At 42.3% G+C, this 24,167-nt stretch overlaps 1 protein-coding gene across 3 annotated transcripts in view; it reads right to left on the bottom strand.

Annotated features, from left to right (window-relative positions):
* The window catches only part of LOC124555375 (organic cation transporter protein-like), a 448,833-nt gene that overhangs the window by 60,473 nt on the left and 364,193 nt on the right, over positions 1–24,167 (bottom strand). For all 3 annotated transcript variants that reach the window (XM_047129264.1, XM_047129265.1, XM_047129266.1), the window contains exon 3: positions 8,397–8,549. In XM_047129264.1, the coding sequence (XP_046985220.1) occupies positions 8,397–8,549 (153 nt within the window). The remainder of the gene's footprint in view (positions 1–8,396; positions 8,550–24,167) is intronic.

Here is a 24,167-nt window from a genome sequence, read left to right as displayed (position 1 = left end):
AAAAAAGTAAAGGTTGTCCTTGCCAGGAGTACAGACTATATTACTAAAAGTTCTCGGTAAAATGCAGGATACTGCGTTTGGGCTTTTGAGAGCTTTTTGGAGAAAAACTAGAGTGGTTCCACTTGCTTATCAATGATCATTGGAGCACCGCCCCCATTGTTACCTCACTGGCATTGGTAGTCACTGTAAGAGGTGCACTCACACCAGGTGGGCTAAAGCCACTGCTGAAACCAAACTGTCGACTATATGAGTGAAAGCCATGTGCATGTCTTTGGTGTATGTGAGCTGACAACATCTGTGGGTGTTTGGTCCTTTTAATTCATCAGTGAGTGGAACCTGGATATTCACTGCATGTGAGTTGTTTTGCCAGTAAAAATTTAAGATGCTAAGATGCCACCTGAGGTCGTGGAATGTTTGTGGTCATGGAAGATTTCATACCAGTGCCAACTGTCCGTCCATCTGACATTTTCCTGAAGTGGAGTCAGTGTATCCTAGAAACATGACTTGTTTCTGGCTAAGCTGTAGCTTGTCCTTTATGGTGTCGACCCCTGCTTTATCTAAGGCACTGAAAATTTGTTTGAAGTGTTTGTCATGCACTTATTGTCTTTGGAGAACACTAATACATCATCTATGTAGGAATAGCAATTGGGGATGTTGAAACGAACACAGTCGATGAAATGCTACCATGTTTGTGCAACGTTTTTGAGTCTGTATGACATTACCAAGTACTCGAGCAAACCAAAAGACAAGATGATGGCAGTTTTTTGAATATCATCCAGGTGCATGGGAATTTGGTAGTATGCTTTCTTGCAATCAATGGCAGAAAACACAGTAGCCTCTGCTTGTTTGTGGGTAAAATCTTGGATGTTTTGTACAGGGCAGAAATCACGCACAGTTCAATGTATGATAATCACTGCACATGTGGACTGATCTGTCTTTCTTTGGAACCACTTTTATTTGTGAGGCCCATGGGCTGTCAGATTATCGAAGCACACCACATAACATCATTTGATCGACTGCTTCTTTCCCTGCATTGAGTTTTTGAGGATCTAATGTATGTCCCTTGTGTTGTGCCGTGGGTCACAGTGTAGTAATAATCCTGTGGACTGTTCCATATGGCACACGAATACACCATTCAGGGGACACTGGCATGGGCCAGGGAGGCAAGTAAAGGAGAGCACAAAGTATGTACCTGCGTTGGCTTGTCTGTCATGTTTGGCTTTGGGTGTAGTTCTGGTGTGGCTGACGAGGAGGCTGGGGGTCCCATAGATTAGTGTGTGCACTGCGGTTTTAATGCAGCAGTTGTAGGGTGGGTGGTTTTGAGCTTCTGTTTAAGTGGCTGAAGTCGTAGGCACAATGAGTGGTTTTCTTCACACGCATCCAGGAGCGGTAATTGGTTTGTAGTCAGCTTGTCCAGTGCAGTGAAGGTTTGTTGCATTAGGTGGCACTGATGTGGGGGATGAACTGGTGGACTGCTGGTGGTACGTCTCCATGTTGTAGATGCAGCCCCAATAACAGTGTGCGTGTTGTGGTGGTACAATGTAGACTGATAATAGTCAGTGGAACGTAAATGTCACAAGAAGTCAACTCCGAGAACTGTTTGTGTGACATTGGCTATGTAGAAACTCCATGTGCGTTGTACTCTGTTGGTGAAAGTCACTGTTCTGGTCATGATGTCGCATACTCATATAGGATTGTTGTTGGTGGCTAGGAGGTGCAGAGGTTCTGAGGTGGATTGTGCCACATCGAGGTTCCACAGGAATATACTGACATCAGACCCTGTGTCAATCAGAAAGTGCATGTTGCCTACGACGTCTGTGATGAAAATGCATCCACCTTTTGTTGGGGTGATCGTGACCAGAAGGCAACTTGTTGTATCACGGTGGGTGGGTGTACCTATTCCTGCCCACTGGTGACATTTGGGTGCTGACACAGAGATTGGCATTTTTGTGCCTTATCACCTACTGTTTGGTGGTACCAGCTTGCAGCATCAGCACTGTCCGATCCGGACGTTGTTGTTCATTGTGACAGCTGAACATCGATAGTGCTGGGGTGGTTCAGACATTGTGTTGTAGTGGGTTGTGATGAATTGATGTTGTATTGTGGTGTGTTGTCGTGGGGCGGTCCGTCTGGTTGTCCCAACATGCGAGGGCATACATTCTGTCAGCCAGTGTAAGTCTGTCTTCTGCTGGTTACTGCATGTGGGCTATCAGTCCTTTCTGGACCACAGTCGGCAACTTTGCAAGCCAGATAGTCCACAACATGCAATCGTTGATGACTTCTGGATCAGTCAAGTGCCACTGAGCTAGGTGGTGTACTGCTTAGCACACTGGACTCACATTTGGGAGGATGGTGGTTCAAGCCAGTCCAGCCATCCTGATTTAGGTTTTCTGTGATTTCCCTATATCGCTTCAGGCAAATGCGGCCAACTTCCTTCCTCATCCTTTCCTGATCCAATGGGATCAACAACATTGCTGTTTGGCCCCCTCCCCCAAATCAATCAACCAACTAACCAACCAGCAAGTGTTAGAGGTGGCGCCACAGCTATGACAGAGTGCCTACGTCAAAGCAAGCTCCGTACAGAACTCAATGTCATTGTTGTTCCAGTGGGTGCGTGAGTCTTCTCAGAATCACTCATGCCACTGTCTCATATTTATTGGAGGGCAGTGGTGCCAGGATGATGTCACTAGCTGGTTCGGTGTGCTCGCCTACGTGATATAGCAGAGTGATGAATTGTTCTCAATTGGCATTCAGCTGTAGCAAAACCATAACATTGCATCACTCATTTGCTAGTTGGAGGAGCTTAATGTTCAGCCCAGTGAGGGGGCATGGTATGCTGACAGCTGACGTGCACAGTGCATGTTGCAGTATGAAGTTGCTGTGATGTCTGCTGAACAACTGTGATGTCGATGCCAACATGGCACAGTGATTATTTGCCAGTTGCTATTCATCTGTCTTGATATGGAATGCTGCCTGAGGTGAGTCCACAGAAGCTCATAATGTGAGATAATCGCCACGATTAACAGGTGAAATTATACCGTTGAGGTCTGCGCTAGTGGTAGCGACTGTCAGAAGGAGGCCATTTGACAATGTGGGGGCAGAAGCCCATTGTTGTTGTGTGGCCTGCACTGGTGATGTGGTGGTGGTCGAGGTGCAGTTTGTTGCATGAAATTTTCTATACAGGAAGGGCACCGCATTGATGCATGTGTGGAGCACTGATGTAGTGTTCCTGTTGTCGGACCTGTAGAGTAACTATTGTTGCAAGTTGTCATTGTCAACACACTAGATATACTAGTAATTTAAGGTTGATCAAAAGTTTTCACTCTGTTCACTATGCTAGTAGACACCGTCACTTCACACATCCACAGCACTCACACCGGTTACGTTAAATATTCAGCGAGATGACGTTGTAGTAAGCACAGAGTGGACATGGGTCATCATGATCACAAATGCAAATGATGTATTCACAACTTGGTGTCACCAATGTGGTGAGTTTTCACAGTCTGGGTGATACAACAGTGAATTATTACCAACAGTACTGTGTTCCGTACACACCATTTAATTTCCATTTAGTATTATACATAGTGTCTGTTCAATACGAAAGCAAAGAGCATACTAACTATGGCTCAGAAGAGAGTCTATACATTGTCAATCAACAGTATTATTGTTCAAAGTCCCTACAAGGAGTTTTAGCTGTTGATTGGATTTGTGTTATCATCCAGATGGTCTATAAACAATTAGTGTAGGATGGTGTCATGCAAGTACCTATGGCAGTGCCACAGATTTTTTTTTTAACAGTTGGCCTTCAAACTTAAAATAATAGTGGGTCAGGATGTGGATAGGTTGGAGGATTAGGAAAGAAGTGGTGGATTTGATACCAGGAGGACACTGGGTAAGGTAGTGTCCCATGGCTCCATGGCCATGGGCATGCAAGATGTTGCGGTGTACAAGGTGTTGTACCGACAGCGATGAAAATTAAGTCTGGTGGTAGTGTAAAAGGAACAATGGAGAGATGGTGATGAAAGTGAACAGTGTCTTCAATGTAGAATGAGAGGTTACAGGTAATAGTTTGAAGGTGTTGGTCATCAAAGGCAGAGGTTCATTCTGCAGGAGCCTTGTACTTAGTCACAGTGGGACAAACGATAGGTAGACCTGTGGGATTCAGATTGTTGAGACTGGGGATTAGGTAAAAGACAGGAGTTCTGGGGACTGATAGGGTGAGGAGAAAGATGGACTCATACATCAGATTTTCGGATGGACCTAAGGTCTTGAGAAGCTGTTGGAAAACATGCCGGACTTCTGGCATAGGATAATGGTTGTCAAGTTTGTATCCAGAGATGGTGTGAAACTGGCAGAGACCCTCAGCCCCACAGTCACTATGATTCGTGTCCACAGTGGCACAGCCTCTGTTTGTGTAAAGGATGATAAGGTCTGGATTGATTCTCAGGTTGCAGATAGCTGCGTCTTACATGGGAGTGATGTTGGACTCACTGGGGAGCGATTGAGGAAAGGAAGGTGAGGCCAGGTTAGAAGTGAGGAATTCATGAAAGATTACTGGGGGAAGCTGAGGAGGATACCTAATTGAGGAGGATTGGAACTGTTTTCAACATGGTGCTATGTGGGGTTTTTAATGGCTGTAGACAGTGGTGTACCTGGCAAAGAAACATTTCCACTGCAGAGAATAATTAAAGGAAAGAAGGTTTACACATTAATTTGTGATGTGAATGTAAAATGATTCAGTCCACATCATTACAATTCATCACGCAATATGATCCATGGAACAGGAAACTAACAAAATAACTAACTAACCAAGTAAATACACAAGTGCAGCATGTTTGAACTCATGTTTTGGGCTAAAAGTGAGGCCTTTAGATAGTAATGAGATGTCTGCTGGTGTCAGAGTTTTGGCAGAAAGGTTAACAACAGTACTAATGGGTATTCAGGAGCAGTGTGTTTCACCTTGACTGAAGGACTACTTGGGGATGTGGAAGGCACAGTAAGTTAGCACAGCACAGTGCAGTAGCTATGAAAGATTTCTAGGCAATTGGATCAGAGTGATAGGCTCTTTCTTGGCCATGGGTAATCCCAAGTGGGCATATGACAGAAATGGCTGAGACAGTTTCCTGAGATAGTGCTGTGACTGATGTTCAAACTGTTGAAGAGGAATACTTTCAGTTGCAGTGATGGCATTCAAGAAGTTGTGGCCGCAATGTAAAAGGATTTTGCAAAAGAGGTAGAGAATGTCAACTATTTTTTGAGATTGATTGTATGATTATGAAAGACCAGACTGGTGAGGCTAGGGACTGATGGAAATGGAAAACATGAAGATTATTGCACTAGGTTTGGCATGCCAATTTTTATAGCAAGCCCCATAGGTGGGATACCATACTCCTGACAAGATTTCAGTAATAGGATGCATGACTGAAATTTTTATAGGGGAAAGGAGAGTTTTTGGATTTCCTGAATGCAGAACAAGCAGGGATTCAGGGTTGGCTGAAATTACTGTACAGTATTCTATGTGGGCATCACAAGTAACAAACTGTCTACTCACAGTAATGGCCACCACAAAACTGTGGAAAACCAAAAACTTGACCATCAAGTTGCTAAACATGCTGCACACCACAACACAAACGACTTCAATAGCTGCTTCAATACACAGGCCATTTTGATACTTCCTTCCAGCACAAGTTTTTCTGAAATAAAAAGGTTGCAATTGTCTCTCAACATATCCTTCACTCTCTTAATCCCCCTAAAGTATGAAAACTAACAGAAAAAGCTAAATAAGTGACTCGGTAGCCTCCGGGTGCCTCATCAATAGAAGCTGGCAGCTGAGTGAGCCATGGTCAACAGTTACTGGCAGTCCAGAAACAATCAAACAAATGACAACTGCATGAGTCTATGTGTTACTGTTATTAAAATGCTTTATTGTGCCTCTCAGATACAAAAATATGCAGTAAATTTAAGAGTAAAACTTCACAAGGTCTTATGAAGCATGATGGCATCCTTTTATATGACTGAAGAGATTAGACTTATATCTAGCACCAATGAAAATTCTTACAATGCCACTTCAAAATGAGCTATCATATTAATTAATCATATCAATCAGTAGAGTCATATCTGAATGTATTTGCTTTGTTTGGTATGGGACTGATACATTTACCACTTAAGCAATTAAAACAAATATAGTAGACATAGAAACAATGGAGGTCTCAAAATGACTGACATAGAAAAATGATAAAATTTTTGTAGGAGGCTTACTGTATTGCTTATCTAAATTAAAGCAAACAACCTGTTTCTAAATTTGACACCATTTGGTTGGAGTAAATCAGTAGTAAAGAGGAAGCAACCATATTTAAAGTGGTGAGGTGTAACCCATTTTTGTAGTATATTATACCATGTTACAGGCAACAGAATTTATTTTCACAAAGACAGCAGTATAGTTGAATTTAGACATTTTTCAATGTGTCGCAGCTCAACTTGGACTTGAGTATCACATATGGACTATCATTCATACAAGGCAATCTGAACAGTAACTCCTACACCAGGAAAATTTTAGAGCCACAGGTACAGCTCATTCATTAGTCAACCTCACATGTCAAACTTGAAAACAGCAGTGCCTGCCCAAGGTTCAACGATTTTGAGAAAGCTTTCTACTTAGTTTCAAAAAAATCCGTATCAACAGCCCTTGGAAAACAAGTAATTTCACATTTATAAACTAGGAAAAACAAGAATGAGTTTATATTAATGGTGCATATCTAACCCATCTTCATTTTGAAACTTCCTGGTAGATTAAAACTGTGTATGAAACTGGGACGTGAACCTGGAACCTTTCCCTTACAGGGGCAAGTGCTCTACTGACTGAGCTATCCAGGCATAGCTCATGACCTCCCACACAGTTTTACTTCTGCCATACATCTCTCCTACTTTCCAAATTCCACAAAGGTTCTCATGTATTGTTATGAGACTAACACTTCTGGAAGAAAGGATGTTGGAAACAAATTGCTTAGCCACAGTCAAAAGGATAGTTTCTAGATTGAATTTTCTCACTGCAGTGGAGTTCACAATTACTCGAAATGTCACAGCAAATTAAGGCTGTGTGCCTCTTGTGCAGATAAACTTAAGCAATTAATGGAAAAAGTCAATACATCAAGTTTAGAAGTACACCTGAAAATCAATTACAATAAGCTAAGACTAAAACAAGAATATGTAAACAACACAGAGCAACAGGAATTGGTATAAATTAAAAACAAAAACATAAAACCAGTTGCTGAGATTTCATCTTTAGTGCAATGGAAAACAGAAACTAGTTGGATAGTAGAAAAAATAAATATAAGGATCTTGTGCTGCACTTCTAGTATATCTACTAAATAGTGTTTTCAAAATGAAGATGCCAATGTGTCTGAAACAGAAAGTTAACTACTGCTATTACTAGTTTTCAGTTATGGCAGTGAGACATTGACATTAGGTATGAAATACATTGAAAAACTGGGGGCTGCTCAGCAAACAGTGTAGATACATATGTTCAAAATTACTGATAAAGGGAGGAGAGCATACAAATGTAGCAGGAAACAAACTGGAGCGCAAGATTAAATTATGGCTGTAATAAACATTAAATAATTTTTTATTCTTCTGATTAGAATATGCAACTATAATGTCTCAAAAGATTATTTCAATTTTATGTATAAACATCTAAACATGTATTGTTAATATACAAAAAATTTAAATTGTATCTCAGTTATTTAAAAAGACTTCCCGTCGCTTGATGTTAACATTTGAATAATTGTAGTATCACTGATTAGGATGACATCTTTGATGAAGAGATGTAGTGTAAGTTAGACAGAGGGATAAAGAGCCCTGTACATGCCCAGATTGGCTATAGACATATAACTCAAAAGAATCAAATCTAGACCTGTGTAAAAGCCTTGGGACAAGATTTGTCTGAGTCAGTTGTGGAATTTATTTCTGAGGCCAAAATTAACATTCTGTAACCAACAGCAAATATATCAATGCAAATATATCACTGTACAAGACAAAAATTGAAGTAATTAATTTAAAATAAATCCAAAAGTCATCAGTTTCCCTTAGAGGATGCAGAAATTATGAGCAACTTGGGATCAGAATGGAAACTACAATCAACCTTCAAGGAATTGAACAAAAATATAACTAAAGTAAAACATTGTACTTCTCTTTAGCTTAATAACCTTCATATTACATGCTGCACATCCATTGAACATTGCATACAGCACAAAATCAGATTTACTGAACCAGTAGTATGCAACAAGAGAAAAGTTCAATATGCACACAAGAGACAGCAAATGACAAGAACAGTACATTTTGTATTTGTTGGGGTCAGAACTACCTACTTCTGCCATATAAGTGCTGGTATACGAACTTACCTGGCTAATAACAGTCTCTCCAAATTCTGATGTATCAAAATTCCATTCTGTGCATGGCCTCGTTGTGAGACCTGGTCGCCTTAGCTCATCAAGGATCTCCTGTGCTGAAAGATTGTAGTTCACATCCCATATGTGGCATGAGTCAAATGTTCCCTGAAACACAAGTGCAAAGACATTGTGTAAAGTCTTAATAATTAAGGCTACAGTACTTGCAACTAACAGTTCATGAGAGCCCTGTACATGCCCAGATTGGCTATAGACATATAACTCAAAAGGATCAAATCTAGATCTATGTAAAAGCCTTGGCGCAAAATTTTCATTTTGTCAAATAGTATTTTATGTTTGTTTGTGAGGCTGTGCTCAGCAACTGTCTTCTGTTTCAGACTGCTCGGAGCCACACCAATCTATCAGCAGTCGACATTTTTCTTCTATTCATGGCGATGTATTCCAACAGACTTAATTATTTTCACAGCATTTGCTACAAATCAGCACCGTGTTTAAAACTGGCCATCTCTGTGTATTAACCATTTTAGGGAATAAATGCATATGTCGAAGGATTTTTTATTTGATATCTTGTATTTAGAAATTGATAAGGGGAACAGATAATTTTCCTGCCTTCAATGGAGATGTTGCAAATAGTTGCATAGCCATAACAGGTACTATCTCTCCTCATACGAATTGTGACCAAATTGATGATGATGTAAAATTTATGGTAATTTGGTTGAACTAATTATTATTTTAGAACTGAAGAATCTTGGCAATTTTTGGAGTGCTTCGTTTCATAGAATCGTGTGTAAAATACAACACAATACGTCTAAACCATTTTCTTCCAATGTCTGTGTTAAGATGTTAGTCGACAAGGCAAAAGTGTTTCCTTGTCAAAAAAAATGGTTCAAATGGCTCTGAGCACTATGGGACTTAACATCTGTGGTAATCAGTCCCCTGGAACTTAGAACTACTTAAACGTAACTAACCTAAGGACATCACACACATCCATACCCGAGGCAGGATTCGAACCTCCGACCGTAGCGGTCACGCGGTTCCAGACTGAAGCGCCTAGAACCGCACGGTTTCCTTGTCACCCACAAAGTAAAGTGGCCGAGGGAAGTACAATACGCACACTTTTAGTTAGCCTTCCAGTGACATGTCAGAACATTTTGTATCGATAAACCTCTTTTTCCCATTGGCGCCATCGTCAAAATCTTTCTGTTGTGGCACTAAAAGACGCGAAGGAAGTGGCGCTGTCTCATAGTGTATTGTCTGACGTTGACAATTAAAACAATAAAGAAATGAGCGATTAATTACTAGTGGTAATAACTGATGTTACATAAAATTCTCAGACACGATTTGAAATGCTCAATAGGTTTTTGAAATATTGTTTTTCTGTACTGCATTCGCCGATCAGCATTTGTCACGACAGTTCGTATTTGCAAAAGAATTCATATATCGGTGTCATATTATGGATCGCTTCTGAAGTAGTCTTTAGGTCTGTAGAAAACAGCATCTCGTTTTTACTTGTTTCTATTTGCATGTATCGAACGAAAACTAACACTTGACAACAATTTGCAACGTCTGTACTCTCGTCTAACAGTATTGCAAAAAATTCCGATTCTTTCATGATTTGCACTACCTGATTTGTTATGTCTTCGGCCATATCATCAATCCGACGTTTCGCGCGGCATTAGCCGAGCGGTCTCAGGCGCTACAGTCATGGGCTGTGGGGCTGGTCCCGGCGGAGGTTCGAGTCCTCCCTCGGGCATGGGTGTGTGTGTTTGTCCTTAGGATAATTTAGGTTAAGTAGTGCGTAAGCTTAGGGACTGATGACCTTAGCAGTTAAGTCTCATAAGATTTCACACATACACTACTGTCCATTAAAATTGCTACACCACGAAGATGACGTGCTACAGACGCGATTTGTAACCGACAGTAAGAATATGCTGTGATATGCAAATGATTAGCTTTTCAGAGCATTCACACGGGGTTGGAGCCGGTGGCGACACCTACAACGTGATGACACGAGGAGAGTTTCCAACCGATTTCTCATGCACAAACAGCAGTTGACCGGCGTTGCCTGGTGAAACGTTGTTGTGATGCCTCGTGTAAGGAGGAGAAATGCGTACCATCACGTTTCCGACTTTGATAAAGGTCGGATTGTAGCCTTCGCGATTGCGGTTTATCGTATCGCGACATTGCTGCTCGCGTTGGTCGAGATCCAATGACTGTTAGCAGAATATGGAATCGGTGGGTTCAGGAGGGTAATACGGAACGCCGTGCTGGATCCCAACGGCCTCGTCTCACTAGCAGTCGAGATGACAGGCATCTTATCCGCATGGCTGTAACGGATCGTGCAGCCACGTCTCGATCCCTGAGTCAACAGATGGGGACGTTTGCAAGACAACAACCATCTGCACGAACAGTTCGACGACGTTTGCAGCAGCATGGATTATCAGCGCGGAGACCATGGCTGCGGTTACCCTTATCTTTGCATCACAGACAGGAGCGCCTGCGATGGTGTACTCAGCGACGAACCTGGGTGCACGAATCGCAAAACGTCATTTCTTTGGGTGAATCCAGGTTCTGTTTACAGCATCGTGATGGTCGCATCCGTGTTTGGCGACATGGCGGTGAACGCACATTGGAAGCGTGTATTCGTCATCGCCATACTGGCGTATCACGCGGCGTGATGGTATGGGGTGCCATTGGTTACACGTCTCGGTCACCTCTTGTCCACTCTGACGGCACTTTGAACAGTGGACGTTACATTTCAGATGTCAACGGTGGCCGAGCAACTGGCTCGTCACAATACGCCAGTCACTACTCTTGATGAACTGTGGCATCGCGTTGAAGCTGCATGGGCAGCTGTACCTGTACACGCTAGGCAAGCTCTGTTTGACTCAATGCCCGGCGTATCAAGGCCGTTATTACGGCCAGAGGTTGTTGTTCTGGATACTGATTTCTCAGAATCTATGCACCCAAACTGCGTGAAAATATAATCACACGTCAGTTCTAGTACAATATATTTGTGGAATGAATACCCGTTTATCATCTGCATTTCTTCTTGGTGTAGCAATTTTAATGGCCAGTAGTGTATTTGAACAATCCGACATTTCACAGTCAGAAAGCGGTATTTGTGATAGATTTTGTTTGCTTACTGTTCCAAGGACAATATCAGCTGCTTTCAACAAACACTATGACTTTTATTAGCCTTTGCGATGAGTAGCGATAACTCATAGGAAACTAGGATCGATTTTTCAGAAGACTGAGCAGGACCCAGGACTGTCCAACGACATACGTTTCAAACTCGCACATTTTGCAGAAAAAAGCTCCATCGGCTTACCTATTAAAGCGCTATTTTTTGTCCACAAATGCGGTTCGAGACAACAAGGTCATTGCTCAGCACTCCGTGACAAAAAGCGCATTGTGACTAGTCGACTCCATTGGTCTGTACAGCAACAAAACCGTATCACTGTATCGGCGTTTCGTGTACAAACTCTTGACGAAGTAAAAAAAAAAATTGCTTTACAAGTCGACACTTCAGTTTTATATCAGAAGTACACACGACAAACTAAAAAATGGCTGACATCGAAATAAGTGTCCAAGGAATAGAAAAGCAACTGGAATCACTCAACAGAGGAAAGTCCACTGGACCTGACGGGATACCAATTCGTTTCTACACAGAGTACGCGAAAGAACTAGCCCTCTCCTAACAGCCGTGTACCGCAAGTCTCTAGAGGAACGGAAGGTTCCAAATGATTGGAAAAGAGCACAGGCAGCCCCAGTCTTCAAGAAGGGTCGTCGGGCAGATGCGCAAAACTATAGACCTATATCTCTGACGTCGATCTGTTGTAGAATTTTTGAACATGTTTTTTTGCTCACGTATCATGTCGTTTCTGGAAACCCAGAATCTACTCTGTAGGAATCAACATGGATTCCGGAAACTGCGATCGTGTGAGACCCAACTCGCTTTATTTGTTTATGAGACCCAGAAAATATTAGATACAGGCTCCCAGGTAGATGCTACTTTCCTTGACTTCCGGAAGGCGTTCGATACAGTTCCGCACTGTCGCCTGACAAAGTAAGAGCCTATGAAATATCAGACCAACTGTGTGGCTGGATTGAAGAGATTTTAGCAAACAGAATACAACATGTTGTTCTCAATGGAGAGACGTCTACAGACGTTAAAGTAACCTCTGGCGTGCCACAGAGGAGTGTTATGGGACCATTGCTTTTCACAATATATATAAATGACCTAGTAGATAGTGTCGGAAGTTCCATGCGGCTCTTCGCGGATGATGCTGTAGTATACAGAGAAGTTGCAGCACTAGAAAATTGTAGCGAAATGCAAGAAGATCTGCAGCGGATAGGCACTTGGTGCAGGGAGTGGCAACTGACCCTTAACATAGACAAATGTAATGTATTGCGAATACATAGAAAGAAGGATCCTTTATTGTATGATTATATGATAGCGGAACAAACACTGGTAGCAGTTACTTCTGTAAAATATCTGGGAGTATGCGTACGGAACGATTTGAAGTGGAATGATCATATAAAATTAATTGTTGGTAAGGCGGGTACCAGGTTGAAATTCATTAGGAGAGTCCTTAGAAAATGTAGTCCATCAACAAATGAGGTGGCTTACAAAACACTCGTTCGACCTATACTTGAGTATTGCTCATCAGTGTGGGATCCGTACCAGGTCTGGTTGACAGAGCAGATAGAGAAGATCCAAAGAAGGGCGGCGCGTTTCATCACAGGGTTATTTGGTAAGCGTGATAACGTTACGGAGATGTTTAGCAAACTCAAGTGGCAGACTCTGCAAGAGAGGCGCTCTGCATCGCGGTGTAGCTTGCTGTCCAGGTTTCGAGAGGGTGCGTTTCTGGACGAGGTATCGAATATATTGCTTCCCCCTACTTATACCTCCCGAGGAGATCACGAATGTAAAATTAGAGAGATTCGAGCGCGCACGGAGGCTTTCCGGCAGTCGGTCTTCCCGCGAACCATACGCGACTGGAACCGGAAAGGGAGGTAATGACAGTGGCACGTAAAGTGCCCTCCGCCACACACCGTTGGGTGGCTTGCCGAGTATAAATGTAGATGTAGATGCAGACTAAAGTACTTGTTTGATCGATACTGACTGAACAAAGTGCACCTAAGACTCGAGCGCTAACGCTGCTTAGAAACAAAGCCACTACTGGCAACAATTATTATATCGATGAAGCTGTGAGAAATCCTATACACAGGACGGTTAGCACGGAGTGTTCCGCATCGGGCCGACGTGCGACGATCGGCCAAGTTTTCGCACGTCTGTTGTACGCTACGAATTCCAGCAGTCGGATTGGCTACGGTCAGTTACTGCGATTACATTCAGGTTGATGATCTAAGACGAAAATGAATCTCAGAGTACACAGGAGGTAGTGTTTTCGCAGAAGACAGTTCGTCGCAGGTACTAACACCTTTGAGTTGATTAAATAGCTACTTTTTTAATGAAAAATGAAATGGTAGTGTGGCATTGTTGGCGTGGACTCCCCAAACGGGAAAGTTCGGCCGCCAGGTGCAAATCTCACAATAGTCGACGCCACATTGGGCGACTTTGCGCTTCAGTGATGACGTGAAAGGATGATGAGGACAACACAACAACCAGCCCACGAGCGAACAAAACCCCACGCCAGCCGGGAATCGAAGCCAGGCCCCCTGCATGGCACGCAAACACATTGCCGCTCAGCTAAACAGGCGGATAACTTTTTTAAGTTTTGAAAACCAATGATCTATGCCATTCCTGTGAAACATCGAGAACCATGTCTTTAAGCCGTTAGAAAAGCAGATGAGGTATGTAAAATATTGATGCTCTGGTAGGTGAAAATACAGAGCATGGGAAATTTATGGTCCGAGCTACCAACTGCGTGTACTATGGAATGTTCCCAAGCAACACTACATCTAATGTACAATTCAACACATATAAGAGAGTTTATAACTACAAAGATATTTTAACAGTGATTCAGTTTTCAAGTACCGGTAGCATCTGACAGTGAATGACGTAGTATAGTTAGGTGTTACATCAATAGAATACCCTGAAACCTCAATTCAGTATACTATAATGTTGATAAGTCTCCTTTACAGTAAATCACTCATGTAACTTGTATGTTGCAAGTCAGTAAACTTCAGATTGTGATTCAAATGTGTTTCATATGTGTGATGCTAAGCCGGCCGGGGTGGCCGAGCGGTTCTAGGCGCTACAGTTTGGAACCGCGCGACCGCTTCGGTCGCAGGTTCGAATCCTGCCTCGGGCATGGATGTGTGTGATGTCCTTAGGTTAGTTAGGTTTAAGTAGTTCTAAGTTCTAGGGGACTGATGACCTCAGAAGTTAAGTCCTATAGTGCTCAGAGCCATTTGAACCATTTTTGTGATACTAAGTCATTGTGTACATCTATCTCGTTTCTGTTAAATGCATTTATTCCCCTTTGGAAAGATCGCCATGACAGTCTGAATACACAAAATGCATTGTTGCAACATTTGCCTAACTAGAGTGATGTGCAAGTGAAAGTTAGTTCTGCACACACAGAGAGACTACTTTTCTCTCTGTCTCTATCCTGGTATTGTCTACCATGATATACCCGACATCAAAACACCATAAATAATAACAATAATAATAAACATATATTTCGTTTCAAATAACACCTCCACTTGATCATGTTTTCTTTTTTTTCTTTTCAGGAAAACCTTATCCAACAGCTCTTGGACATGTAATACTAACACATTATCCTCTTTCTGAACGCAACAATTCACTTATTATACAGGGCTGCTGATCAATTACTCCATTAACAAATGGAAAGTTCCTGCACACGAAATGGATTCCAAGCACAGCAGTCATGGTCCTGATGTCAGCTGATAGTGGGTGTAGTGAGTCATTACGAAATACTCTGTGCATAAGGTGTGCAGTGATTGGAAGTAAGAAGTGAATGAAAAGGCTAGCGCTATCCTTTTATGTTATTAAATACAATATGTACTGTACATAAAGTGTGGGAAAACTTTCAATTATGTATTGCACAAGAACTAAACATTGTATAGATGTCATACATATTGCATTTCGAAGAGAAACTCTGAAAGTTTTTTTACAAACACTGGATATGCGAACCATGTGTGACCCGGCAGACGTCGATACGGTAATCGAATTCTTGCCATACCCGTCGTCGACTGTGGCAGCCGCTTCCCGAATTCTCTCCCGGAGCTCTGCTACTCGTACATCACGTGGTAGAAGCGGTACATGCACCAGATCTTTAATGTTTTCCGACAGAAAAAGCCACACGGAATGAGATTTAGTGTTTTTGTTGAACTCTAATACTCAAAGAGCTCACTCCGCACCTGAACTCGCCATGTTTGCGACTAGCGCTGACTATCGGCAAATTACCAAACTACGCTGTGGCGTTATACATGAAAAAAGACTTTCAGGGCTTTATCTTAAAAATGACATATGTATGATATCTGTACAATGTTTGGTTCTTGGGCAATAAATAATTGAAAGTGTTCCCAGAGTTTATGTACACCCTGTATTTTATTTGAAAAACGGTACTGAACACCAGGGATAAACTGAACGAGGCTGCGTTCTTTCAAACAGGTTAGCTCTCTACTTGTAAGTATGAGGGCTCCAATCTCCATTCAGCCATTTCATTTAGGTTTCTCTGCTTTCTCTAAATTTCTTCAAGCAAATGATGGAATAGTTCTTGTTTGAAGGCCATGGCTGACTACCTGTTCCATCATTGTCAAACTAGACCCGTAGGTATGTAAATGCCTGTGTACATGAATTATGTTTTTCTTTTGTTCTTAAATTGCAATACCATGAAATGTTCTATACCCTTGTAAGATTGATCCATGTTTCAATAAAACTGCTACTACTCTTTCTCTTTCTCGAAAAACTGATACACGGTAACCAGAAAACCATCACTGTTGGTTGTTACTAGAATAGATTATGTATCTGGTTTCTGTCACCAGTGTGGAACACTGCATAGTGCAAATAGCCTGATTGTACGTGCACTAGCACCATACTCGGTGCTATACTTTCTGTGCACATCCTAAGACGGATGCTACGGCCAATTTTTATTGGATTACGCCTCACTTTTGTTTCGTTGCATGTCTAAGTTAGCTGAGTGAAATTTGGACTCAGTAGGATAAGGGGCTACCTGTCTCCATAACTGAGATCACTACTGCACGCTTGTCTGGTTGTACTCAACTTAGAGGTAAGCCAGTTCAAATCCTGGTGGTGGACGAAATTTTCACTGCCAGTATCTGGCCGGCAATGGAAGGAAAGGTGGTGGCGTAAGGTTCAAGATCACCAGTCTTCGTGCCAATATCCTGGATTAAATTCCAAACCTCTCCGCAGAGTCTCATGAAGTGAGGGAATGTGACACTACACTACTGGCCATTAAAAATGGTACACCAAGAACAAATGCAGATGATAAACGGGTATTCATGGGACAAATATATTATACTACAACTGACATGTGATTACATTTTCACGCTATTTGGGTGCATAGATCCTGAGAAATTAGAACCCAGAACAACCACCTCTGGCCGTAATAACGGCCTTCATACGCATGGGCATTGAGTCAAACAGAGCTTGGATGGCGTGTACAGGTACAGCTGCACATGCAGCTTCAACATGATACCACACTTCATCAAGAGTAGTGACTGGCGTATTGTGACAAACCAGTTGCCCGGCCACAATTGAACAGACGTTTTCAAATGGTGAGAGATCTGTAGAATGTGCTGGCCAGGGCACAAATCGACATTTTCTGTATCCAGGACGGACCGTACAGCACCTACAACATGCGGTCGTGCATTATCCTGCTGAAATGTAGGGTTTCGCAGGGATCGAGTGAAGGATAGAGCCACGGGTCGTAACACATCTGAAATGTAACGTCCACTGTTCAAAGTGCCGTCAATGCGAACAAGAGGTGACCGAGACGTGTAACCGATGGCACCCTATACCATCACGCCGGGTGATACGCCAGTATGGCGATGACGAATACACGCTTGCAATGTGCGTTCACCGCGATGTCGCCGAACACGGATGCGACCATCATGATGCTGTAAACAGAACTTAGATTCATCCGGAAAAAATGACGTTTTGCCTTTCGTACACCCAGGTTCGTCGTTGAGTACACCATCGCAGGCGCTCCTGTCTGTGATGCAGCGTCAAGGGTAACCGCAGCCATGGTCTCCGAACTGATATTCCACGCTGCTGCAAACGTCGTCGAACTGTTCGTGCAGATGGTTGTTGTCTTGCAAACGTCCCCATCTGTTGACTCAGGGATCGAGACGAGTCTGCACGATCCGTTACACCCATGCGGAGAAGATGTCTGTAATCTCGACTGCTAGTGATACGAGGCCGTTCGGATCCAGAACTGCGTTCCGTATTACCCTCGTGAACCCACCGATTCCATATTCCGCTAAGAGTCATCGGATCTCGACCAACGCGAGCAGCAATGACGCGATAGGATAAACCGTAATCGCGATGGGCTACAATCCGACCTTTATCAAAGTCGGAAACGTGATGGTACGCATTTCTTCTCCTTACACGAGGCATCAGAACAACGTTTCACCAGGCAACGCCGTTCAACTGCTGTTTGTGTATGAGAAATCGGTTGGAAACCATCCTCATGTCAGCACGTTGTAGGTGTCGCCACCGGCGCCAACCTTGTGTGAATGCTCTGAAAAGCTAATCATTTGCATATCACAGCATCTTTTGCCTGTCGGTTAAATTTCGCGTCTGTAGCACGTCATCTTCGTGGTGTAGCAAATTTAATGGCCAGTAGTGTATTTACGGTGGTCCATCCATCAGTTGGGGCCGTTACGCTCGGTGGATCCTTCGGTGCTATTTGCGAGGCGTAGTCTATGTACCGCCACCACGTGTCACCCATCCTTTTATCGATGACAACAGAAATCCAACACTACACTGTACAAACACTGATCACAGTCATCAACGCGACACATATTTACACCTAACACTTCATAACACGTCAGCAGAAGGCAATGTTAAACCACCGCTACTGTGACCTTCCCATGAGTGGCAGTGCATGATTCCTGCATCTGCTCCCCTACACTCATATCCTGAGTGTGGGACTATTTATTATTAGGATAAGAGGCAAGGCTGCTGCTGGGCAATCAAAGTTAGAAAACGTAGAAAAAAAGCCATTACCTTCGCAATATATAACTTCTGGACAAAATTGGTTCAAATGGCTCTGAGCACTATGTGACTTAATTTCTGAGGTCATCAGTCGCCTAGAACTTAGAACTACTTAAACTTAACTAACCTAAGGACATCACACACACCCATGCCCGAGGCAGGTTTCGAACCTGCGACCGTAGCGGTCGCTCGGTTCCAGACTGTAGCACCCAGAACCGCACGGCCACTCCGGCCGGCTAACTTCTGCGCAACAACTTTGTTTATTACCCAAGGTAACCAGGAACTGACTTAAATTTTTTTAACTGAATACATTTTCATTCCAGAGATGGGTCAATGATCCCAAGACAGGTGGAAAAGAGCTACCCAAAATATTGCTTGTTGCCACACACTCTGGGTCACTCCTTTAGGCTTTCACTTTCAGGGAAGAGTAGATGTTGTACCAAGATTAGATTAGATTGGATTAGGCAAGATGTTCTTTTCGTTCCAATAGATCCACAGTAAGGATACCCTCCAGGTCATAGAATATGACAGAAAACAAGAATACAAAATAATTATTTACGAAGAAAAACACATATGATATCCTAATGAACCTTCCACGGACCCCAAGTGAAATGATCCTCATGGGAGCACAATGAGTAAAAAATTCTTTAAATATTTTAATTTAAAAGGTAATGACAAACTTGACACTAAACATGTAAATGTTCAGTATGCTGAGGTGCATACGATAATTCTTAGGCTGTGGTAGCCATGCATCATAAATAGGAAAATTATTTCACAACACTTCTACATGTACATTTACATCTACATCTACATATATACTCCGATAGCTACCAAGCGGTGTGTGGCGGAGCGCACAATTCCCCTCAGTACGAGCTCTCATTTGCCTTATCTTTGAATGATGATCACTACGCGATTTGAAAGTTGGTGGTAATAATATATGCTCTACATCCTCGGTGAAGATTGGATTTCGGAATTTAGAGAGCAGCTCCTTCTGTTTAGCGCGTCGTCTATCTGCAGGTGCGTCGCACTTCAAACTGTCTATGAGATTTGTAACGCTCTCGCGATGGCTAAATGTACCAGTAACGAATCTTGCCGCTCTTCTTTGGACCTTCTCAATCTCTTGAATCAGACCCAACTGGTAAGGGTCCCATACTGACGAACAATACTCTAAGACTGGACGAACTAACGTATTGTAAGCTATTTCCTTTGTTGAAGGACTGCATCGGCAACGGCCTTGCCGCAGTGGATACACCGGTTCCCGTGAAATCACCGAAGTTAAGCGCTGTCGGGCGTGGCCGGCACTTGGATGGGTGACCATCCAGGCCGCCATGCCCTATTGCCATTTTCGGGGTGCACTCAGCCTCGCGATGCGAATTGGGGAGCTACTCGACCGAATAGTTGCGGCTTTGGTAAAGAATACCATCCTACGACCGGGAGAGAGGTGTGTTGATCCCACGCCCCTCCTATCCGCATCCTCCACCGAGGATGTCACGGCTGTCGGATGGTCCCGGTAGGCCACTCGTGGCCTGAAGACGGAGTGAAGGACTGCATCGCTTCAGGATTCTACCAATAAACCGCAATCTAGAGTTCGCCTTACCGGTTACTTGTGTAATCTGTTCATTCCATTTGAGATCATTTCGAACAGTCACACCCAGATACTTGACTGATGTTACCGCTTCCAAAGACTGATCATTTATTTTGTACTCATACATTAATGGGGATTTTCGCCTTGTTATACGCAGTAGATTACACTTACTAATATTAAGAGATAACTGCCAGTCATTACACCACGCATTTATTTTTTGCAAATCCTCATTGATTTGTTCACAATTTTCGTGTGATACTACTTTCCTGTAGACTACAGTATCATCGGCAAACAGTCTAAGGCCGCTGTCAGTACCATCAACCAGATCGTTTATGTAAATCGTAACCTATTACGCTGCCCTGGGGCACACCTGAAGTTACTCTTGTTTCTGTTGAAATTACCCCGTTCAGGACGACATACTGCTCCCTGTCCGCTAGAAAACTTTCTATCCAACCGCATATGTCATTGGATAGACCGTAAGCGCGCGCTTTTTGTAGCAAGCGACAGTGCGGAACTTAGTTACAATGATGTCATTACTGCATTAAATTTGTACAAATGTCAGATCGTACATTATCAGTCAGATATACACATCAATCATTTCAGCTAAGAAATTCATTAGTGGAGTAGAAGGAGTTAAACATCAATAAATCGTTTAGTCTCCTTTTAAAATGAACTTTATTAGTAGAGCAGGTTTTTTTTTTTTTTTTTTTTTTTTTTTTTTCATGGAAAGTTACTGAAAATGTTCAACAACTACCGACATTCCAACAGTTGGAAACCCTGTCATTTTCACTTGTGACTTGGGGCAGTAAAGTGAGGACCAGCTCCCTCAGGTTCTCTCGAGAGAGCTCGGCTAAGTGGCAGTTAGTAGCAAATACAAAGTACCAGGTCGGCACGTACTGCGGGCCCTAACGTTACAACCCTGCACACCTGCAGAGGCCGTACGCTTCCGAGGTCTACTCAGTCTGCAATGAGTACCGTGGGCAAACCTGGGACCAAAGCGAATCACTGACAGCGTGTCCGCCCACACAAAGGCCTCTGTGACAGGCCCCAGCCGGCCTCTGTGGCCGAGCGGTTCTAGGCGCTTCAGTCCGGAACCGCGCTGCTGCTACGGTCGCAGGTTCGAATCCTGCCTCGGGCATGGATGTGTGTGATGTCGTTAGGCTTAAGTAGTTCTAAGTTTAGGGGACTGATAACCTCAGCTGTTAAATCCCAGATCGCGCGGGATTAGCCGAGCGGCCAGGGCGCTGCAGTCATGGACAGTGCGGCTGGTCCCGGTGGAGGTTCGAGTCCTCCCTCGGGCATGGATGTGCGTGTGTTTGTCCTTAGGATAATTTAGGTTAAGTAGTGTGTAAGCTTAGGGACTGATGATCTAAGCAGTTAAGTCCCATAAGATTCCACACACATTTTTTATTTATTTTTTGTTAAGTCCCATAGTGCTTAGAGCCATTTGAACCATTTAAATTTGACAGGCCCCAGCCCGCAAAGGCTGTCGCGCTAGTGGGTTTGGATTATAATGATAAGTTACTGCAACGAATATTCTCAAAATATGTAATCGTAACACTAATCGAGTCTTTCTGCAATAAATGATTTGAATTTTCTTTCAACTTTTAATTCACTAACAAAATGCCAGTTCGCTCTGTATCAGGTATAGTATACTTTAAACAACTCACATGCACAGTGATTGAAAGAGGCAACGATGTTATCAACACGTTACTAAAAGAAAATAACACATTCATTCAAATTAAAATGAGAAGAAGCTCCATAAATCAGTTTTAATTAATTGGTGAAAGAATTATGCAAATATTTATTTGTGAACAGAACTACAAAATAACTAACTTTACATATCAAATAATTATCATGACATATTAACTTTCAGTATAACACACTTTCCTTCCAAGGTCATTTTCACATATGAATTTGTTTGCAATTTTGGTAATATCAATAGTCATTTCTTTATGAACATTAAAAATTGCCAAATCATTCAGTCTTTTGTGTGTCATTGTTGACTGCAAAAACGTTTTCAACCGTCTAAGTGCTGAAAACGACCGCTCAGACGTACAAGAAGTAACAGGTATCGTTAAAATAATCCGAACAAACTTCACAAACCTTGTGAGAATTTCACGCCTGGTATCACTGTTTCCTCTACTTAAAATACCGTATTTGCAATATTTGACAAGCTGGTCACTTCCTCTTTCTTCGTTCTGCACACATCTTGAAACATTTCCCTATGCAATGTTAGCTTGTCTGTATTAAAGACTACCCAAGAGAACTGCAGCATTCGATCAGCACCAGTCCGACCGATTTTATTTTATTTTATTTATTTATTGTTCCGTGGGACCAAATTAAGGAGAAGTCTCCATGGTCATGGAACGAGCCAATACATGAAATTATAACACGATAGTAGAAACAAATAAAATGAAATATAAGAAACATATTCAGGCGACAAGTCGTAAGTTTAAATAAAGAAAATCAACAATGTAACACTGTAATTTGCTTAATTCTTCAGCTCTTCCAGGAGCTCCTCGACAGAATAGAAGGAGTGAGCCATGAGGAAACTCTTCAGTTTTGACTTAAAAGAGTTTGGGCTACTGCTAAGATTTTTGAGTTCTTGTGGTAGCTTATTGAAAATGGATGCGGCAGAATACTGCACTCCTTTCTGCACAAGAGTCAAGGAAGTGCATTCCACATGCAGATTTGATTTCTGCCTAGTATTAACTGAGTGAAAGCCGCTAACTCTTGGGAATAGGCTAATATTGCTAACAACAAACGACATTAAAGAAAATATATACTGTGAGGGCAATGTCAGAATTCCCAGACTATTGATTAGGGGTCGTCAAGAGGTTCTCGAACTTACACCATATATAGCTCGAACAGCCCGTTTTTGAGCCAAAAATACCCTTTTCGAATCAGAAGAATTACCTTAAAAAATAATACCATACGATATAGGGGTATGAAAATATGCGAAGTAGACTACTTTTCGTGTTGAACTGTCACTTATTTCATATACTGTTCTAATGGTAAATAAAGCAGTACTTAGTTTCTGAACAAGATCCTGAACATGGGCTTTTCACAACAGCTTACTATCTATCCGAACGCCGAGGAACTTGAACTGTTCCGTCTCGCTTATAATATGCTCATTCCGTCTGATCAAAATATCGGTTCTTGTTGAATTGTGAGTTAGAAACTGTAAAAACTGAGTCTTACTGTGATTTAGCATCAAATTATTTTCCACAAGCCACGAACTTATTTCATGAACTACATTAGTTGATACTGTTTCAATATTACACCCATTCGATTCGAGTTGTGAAATAATTCCAGAACCTTTGAGTCAGATCCATGATTTAGCGAATCCACAACCACATCAATTGTTTCAAAAAATATTTGTCTGTACATTTCCTCCGGCGTTTGATACATATGATGAACACTACCTTCGTGGTAGGGTTTTAGCATCTTCCTTTTCTAGACAAAACTGGTTTATCAGTGATAGGTTGCTCCGCTTTCCTAATGGTTTCATTCCAAATCTCAAAAAATGTATCCCTTTGTGAAGCTGAACTTGTAGACAAAGTTTCCGTCACTGTTTTGATTTCTCGGCATAACAATGATTTCTTCTTAAAAGAAAATGAAGTTTCTCAATCCTGCCGAAAACTGAAATTAACATTTTCAGGGAAATAAGATCTGAATTGACACAGGTTTGAAAAATATCCACTAGCCTTCCTGCTGACTTCACTTCTTTCTTCTGACAGGTCTTCGAATAATTTCAAGAGAACGTCATAATTACTTTCCAACAATTTTAGTGATTGTACCCTGACACACCAACTCGTAGGACAGAAAGGCCGCAAAGTCAGTCTGTGAACGTTTCTTACAACACCGTCTTCGTTGTCTTCTTGTAGCAATTAAAACACCGCTAGCCTCTTTGGCGAATGTCTTACGAATGATTTTAATTCACGAAGGATCGCCGGAAAGTCTCGCACATAACTGATACCTTGCATTGCATCTTGTGCTACCA

The sequence above is a fragment of the Schistocerca americana genome, chromosome X, assembly GCF_021461395.2.
Source record: "Schistocerca americana isolate TAMUIC-IGC-003095 chromosome X, iqSchAmer2.1, whole genome shotgun sequence".
NCBI classification, from domain to species: Eukaryota; Metazoa; Arthropoda; class Insecta; order Orthoptera; family Acrididae; genus Schistocerca; species Schistocerca americana.
The sequence above is the reverse complement of the archived record's forward strand: the minus strand, read 5'-3'. Positions and strand labels throughout refer to the sequence as shown.